General features: G+C 46.8%; 1 protein-coding gene across 2 annotated transcripts in view; it reads right to left on the reverse strand.

The window, feature by feature from the left end:
* KCMF1 (potassium channel modulatory factor 1) overlaps positions 1-5,288 on the reverse strand; it is a 90,098-nt gene extending 84,810 nt beyond the window's left edge. The window contains exon 1 of one of the 2 annotated variants that reach the window (XM_068233663.1): positions 4,516-4,805. In XM_068233663.1, coding sequence (XP_068089764.1) covers positions 4,516-4,801 — 286 coding nt within the window. In that variant the 5' untranslated portion in view covers positions 4,802-4,805. Of the gene's footprint in view, positions 1-4,515; positions 4,806-5,182 lie in introns of those variants that run through there. The other variant, XM_068233665.1, reaches the window with a different exon arrangement.
* Between the last annotated feature and the right edge of the window lie 712 nt (positions 5,289-6,000).

Below are 6,000 nucleotides of genomic sequence, written 5' to 3' on the forward strand. Positions count from 1 at the left end.
ATGTTGCCTAAAGCTGAGTCCCCACCCAACGATGAGTGCAGCGATGTTACCCAGCGTCAGACAACATTATTTAACATATTCATGTTAAACGATGTTAAAGATCACACGTCTTTAAGCGACGGACACTGCGGATCAGATCGATAAAATCCCCGGCTCTGCACAAAGTACCGCAATCGCTCACTTCCCCTTCACGTCCGTCTTGTAGAAGTATGCAGGAATAAGGCCTCGTTCACACCTAAAATCGTAATTGCAAGCGTTTTGTGTGGCTTTTTTTTTCCGGTAAAAGCGCTTTTCTAAGCTCTTTTCCGGAGCGGTTTTGTCATTCACTCCCTGACGCAAATCAGAAAGTGAACTCTTTGACCCGGAAAATAATAAATACATTGTATTTATTCTAAAAAAAATATGTGAACGCAATTGCTGCATAAATTGATTTTGTGAGCGTTTAGCGCTCTTCCTATACCTTCCATTATAGCAAAAACACCCCCAAAAATAGTACGCAAAGTGGACGCAACGTGCTGATCTGAACCTTCTCATAGAGATTCATCGCACAAGCGTTTTGTGGATGATTTTTAAAATTGCCTGCGCTGGAAAAAAAGGGAAAAAATGCCCTTAGTGTGAACGAGCCCTAAGCGTTGCTTAACGACCGTCATCAAGGGAAGGTTGCTGGACCCGTCGGGTGCTGAGCAGGGATGAGCTCACGAGTAGTGAGCTATTCGAATTCGTCATTAAAATGAGGCTTGATTGCATCAGGTGTGCGGCTGGGAGACGAAGGGTTACTTACCCAAAATGCCGCCGGCTTCTATGCGTATCACGTATTGCACGCGGCATATTAGACGCGTTGCAAGACTCACTAGCACATACTTGCTCCTTCAAGCCGGAATAGCAAACTCCTCTGAGGGACTGTCTATGGCTATGTACTCTGTAAAGCACTCCGGAATGTGTCAGAGCTGTATATAGACCATAACGTCTGCCTGAAGTTCTGCTTCAATGCCAAACTCTAGTCAAAAATTAAAGGACTACTATCACGAAAAAAAATAGGCAGTTAAAATCTGACAGAACTGACAGGTTTTGGGCCAGTCCATCTCCTCAGGGGGGATTCTCAGGGTTTTCTTTGTTTTCAACAGCACTTCCTGAACAGCAGTTTAACTGCCAAAATAGTAAGTTGCCGGCCAGCCTTCCTACTCACTTGCACAATATTTTGTCAGTTAGACTTTGCAACTGCTGTTCAGAAAATGTTGAAAAAACAAAGAAAACCCTGAGAACCTCCCCCCCCCCCCCCCCCCTGAGGAGATGGACTGGCCCAAAACCTGTCGGTTCTGTCAGATTTTAACTGCCTACTTTTTTTTTTGCGATTGTTGGATAGGTTTGGATATAGCTTTTGTTTTTCTAAGCTACATCCTGGTTTACACCACTTCCCATTATGAAGCAACACAAGATTAACTGTAAAAATCTGCTTGCCACCAAAACAGAAGAATTCTCCCATATGGAACACAGACTGCAATAACAACCTGACGGAGAGTTAACTATCACCATTTCCAAAATTTGCAAGCATTGTCTGACCGTAAACAAGAATCTCACATCCAAACGTGATTATAGCAAGAGATATGGAAAAGTACCATAAGAGATCAACATCTACTGTAGAAACTCCCACCCTGCTATTATTCAAACTGGTAAACTATATTTAGTTTACTAATTGCCATGTCTTATTTCAACACAACAACCTACTAAACTTAATCCACTTATCTCTACATAGAATCCCACTTGAATTCTAGGTCTGACTAACAAAAGAGAAGATCATTAATATTTACAGCAGTCATAACAACCATCACAAACCAGCCAAAAAAAAGCTAGTAGTATTTAAACATGGAGATTGCCATGGTAGGCACACCACTATTTGTGGCCATAGGTGAAATATGAGGTACTCCAAATCTGGATTAACAGGTGACCCTCCAAACAACCAAGTGCAAATGTCAGTGACATACAGAAAATCAATCATCAGAAAAACATTTCAAGGAAAGTGAAAGTGGATTATTCCAGTGTTGTGAAACCATAGACACATTTCAGGAGACATATTTTAGCAAAGCATTTGGTTAGGAGACAGCAGAGATTTCTGAGATTTAGTCACACTTTCTCAAATGTTAACATCCTGTAGACATGTAGCAAAGTCTTTAGAATGACAGTTTCTGTTTACAATAATTTTATACCTGTATAGTAAAGTATGACATAACTTAGGAATGTGCTCTTTGATCCCTGTAGGCTGTACTGGTCATGTCAAACAGCAGGTACACTAGAGCAGTGTTTCTCAACATCATAGCATGTACCCCTTTATTATGACTATTTAGGCCAAGTGCCTCCTACTGTGAGTAACATGATTTAAGTACCCCTCAACTCATACAAATTGCTTAGAAATACTTAATAATTGTGTATACATTATTTTCAAACGTCACTTTTTTCAAAGCACTGGCGATCTAAAAAGCACTCAGAAGCGCTCCTGGTGTGCACCAGCCCTTAATGTATAGGCATGAGCAGAAGGATTTTCACTTACCTGGGGCTTCCTCCAGCCCTCTGTAGTCCATCTGCCCCTCGATGATCTTGTGATCCCCTCAGTTGTTCAGATGTCGGCCCTTTAAAGTATGACTACACCTGCACGGTCCCAGCCGCACGCACCACTCTATCATGCTCCTGTAGCTTTTAGCACATGCACATTTCATTAAAGGATCACTATCGCGGAAAAAGTAGGCAGTCAAAATCTGACAGAACCCACAGGTTTTTGGTCAGTTCATCTCCTCAAGGGGGATTCTTAGGGTTTTCTTTGCTTTCAACAGCATTTCCTGAACAGCAGTTGCAAAGTCTAACTGACAAGTGAGTAGGAAGGTTGGCTGATATCCGAGGGCCCATTTCCACTTGCACGGAAACCGGGCCGAATCCGCAGAGTTTCCCCGCAGGCAAATCGCGCGGAGAAACTCTGCCATAGGGAGTAATGAAGCCGCCAGCCGAATCGCTTGCGCTTCTCCATCCAAATCTGTGCGAATCCCATAGCCGTGCATGGCACGGCTCATGGAATTCCTCAGCGTAACCGCAGACCCGGAAGTGCCACCGCGCGTCTCGCAGTGGAAACGGGCCCTCACTATTTTGGCAGTTAAACTGCTGTTCAGGAGATGCTGTTGGAAACAAAGAAAACCCTGAGAGTCCCCCATAAGGAGATGGACTGGACCAAAACCTGTCGGTCCTGTCAGATTTTAACTGACTACTTTTGTTCGCGAGTGTCTTGCATTTGCAGAGAACGCTCCCAGCCACAGGAGCATGATGGAGGAGGCACGCAGCCCAGATCATCAGATGCACAATGGCCAGCAACCGTGCTGGATCGTGGACATCACAGCTGCACAACATAGGGGACCAGAAGGTCATTGAAAGAGCAGATGGACTACAGAGGGCTGGAAGAGGCCCCAGGTAAGTAAATGTCCTATTCTCCCATTCATCTCAGGTTTACATTAATTTGAACTCGTTTACTTTAGAGAACCCCACAGAAAACATAGGGAACAGTTCACCAAGCACAGCTCCCTCTACAGCACAAAGCATTGTGATTGGCCAAATAGCGTGGGCATAGTTTAGTACAACCTATTGGAAACTTAGCATTGGATGCTGTTCACCCAATCATGTTAGCTGAATTTTCCTTTGAGGTTTCCTGCTGGGTCCACTAATCCACTAAAGGAGACTAGCTCCCATTACGTACCCTCCGGATTATGCGTACCATGTGTATGTTTCGAGAACCAGTGCTCTAAAGCCAATAGCTGCTTGGCAGAGTTTACCTAAATCATCTTCTCATGCTACAATCACAAGGCAACCGACTAAAATGTCTATGCACTGTCAGGGTTGGAAAACAAACAGCAACCAAAAACAGAGTCATTTTGTGCTTGTTACATTTTTAAGGGCACAGGGGTTAAGAGCAGACTCAGAAAGTATGTCATAACAATCTACGATGCCTGTTACATAGCACAACAACTACATTTCTTCACCCTGTATATACAGAACAACAGTCCATAGATTGTTATTATTGGTATATATGGGATAGCAAATTCTGTTTTGTATTTCTTAAAGATTAGACACAAAGACGCTTAAAGAAAGCATAGTGTGCACTGCGCTCTTAATCATTGGCTGATTACGGCAGAAAAAAAAAAATCAATATGCTGGATCCAACAGTAAACATAATTTCCTAATATAACCACATTAAACTAGAACTAAAATCTGATTGACCGGGTTCTATATACTGTAGTCCTTCTTTATACAGTTTGTGACACATGCTGCCACAGTAGCACTTGTTTGGTGACTGTCCAGAACAAACTGAGGTGTTGCCAGCAGTGTCCTCTCTCTGCTTCCAAGCATAAGGTAGCTGCAGCTTTGTATATCTGGCATCAGTAGAGGCAGGGTAAAGGCGACAGGTCTGTGACCTCCATACCACAAGACATGCATATGCTGGTCTGAGATAGGCCAGTGTGGCCAGATACAGCTACACACCTGCACATGAAGCAGATGAGCAGGAGAAATGCATATAGATGGGGGTATCAGCAGTGATGATGGGGATAGCAGTAGTGATGATGGGGGTAGCAGTAGTGATGATGGGGGTAGCAGTAGTGATGATGGGGGAGGTAGGAAGTCCACACACAGAGCCTCCTGTGCCGGTGTGTACATGGCTCCCCTCCTCCCTCGGATGACAGTGCAATCCCTCCTCCTCCTCCCGGGCCTCTCCCTCCTGGCCGCAGCCTGCAGTCACCTCCCCGCACATACACACACCTGCCCCCATGTGGTGATGGGGCACCCCTAATACACGTGTGGGGGACTCAGGGGCGGCCACAGTCTCCGGGCCTCAAGCCTCGGCCTGGCTGGAAGGGTGGCCCCCGGGAAGCCTGAGGCTCAGCCCGGATACATGGGAGCCCCTTAGAGGGGGAGAGTCATGCGGGAGGGGACACAGGGCACACGGCGACATGTCGCGACCACAGGACTGCCAGGAGTTGGGAAGAGGAGCCGGTTAGAGCGGGGGGAGGAGTAGGAGGCCCAGGCCTGGCAGTACAGCGCTGGCTAGCAGCGTGCAGGCAGCCGGGACCGGCAGAGAGACGTGTGTACGTGCGGGCAGAGGGGGGCACGGAGCCCGGGTCCTCGCCACTGTCCTCCCCTCGCCACTCACCTTCATGTCGGGACATCCTATCGCTCAGGCCGCCGCCGCTGCAGCTGCTCCTCCGACTCCTCCTCCTAGTGAGAGAGCAGAGAGTGAGTGTGTGCTTCCTCTGCTCCCTCCTCCTCTTCCTCCTCTCACTGACTGTCACACCGCCGTACCCTGCACAGTGCTGCTCACTGTCCGGGGACTGCCTGTGCTACCTGCCTGCCTGCCACCGGGCGCTCCATACACACCCCTGCAAGGAGACCTATGCTCTGCACTACATGCTGATACACCTGCATACTGTTGCCTACAGATCAGCTTGTCACATAGCTATATTATGTAGTTGCTAGCCTACTTTACTTTTTTGTTGTTTGGGCAGAAGACTGAACATTTTTTTTTTTTTTGGCACATGGGCTCTTATTCAATTCACTTTTGTATCCTCGATTATATTTTCACACCTTATCAATAAGTGCCCTTTAACCTCCCTAGTACTGTAAAAGCGGTACAATGTTTTCATGTGCTTTTACACCCTAAAAGGAAACAAAGTCTGCAGCAGCCCTTGCACATTACTCACCTATCCAGAATCCAGGGCAGCAATTCTCCCTCCTGTCCACTGAGTGGCGCTCTGCCCCATGGTGAGATCGCAGTCTGTCCTCATGTGACAAACAGCTATCTCACCCTCAGGGATCGAGAACCTCTGAGGCCTGGAAGAAGACTATCTGCAAGCAGAGGCGGGACAAGGTTCTCCAGCACCCAAGGCTGAGACACCAAAGTGTGCCCCTACATCCCTTCCACCCCAGCCATCACACACTGATTGCTATTAGACTAAGAGGTGCCACAGGGCC

Source organism: Hyperolius riggenbachi, chromosome 1 (assembly GCF_040937935.1).
Source record: "Hyperolius riggenbachi isolate aHypRig1 chromosome 1, aHypRig1.pri, whole genome shotgun sequence".
Lineage (NCBI taxonomy): Eukaryota > Metazoa > Chordata > Amphibia > Anura > Hyperoliidae > Hyperolius > Hyperolius riggenbachi.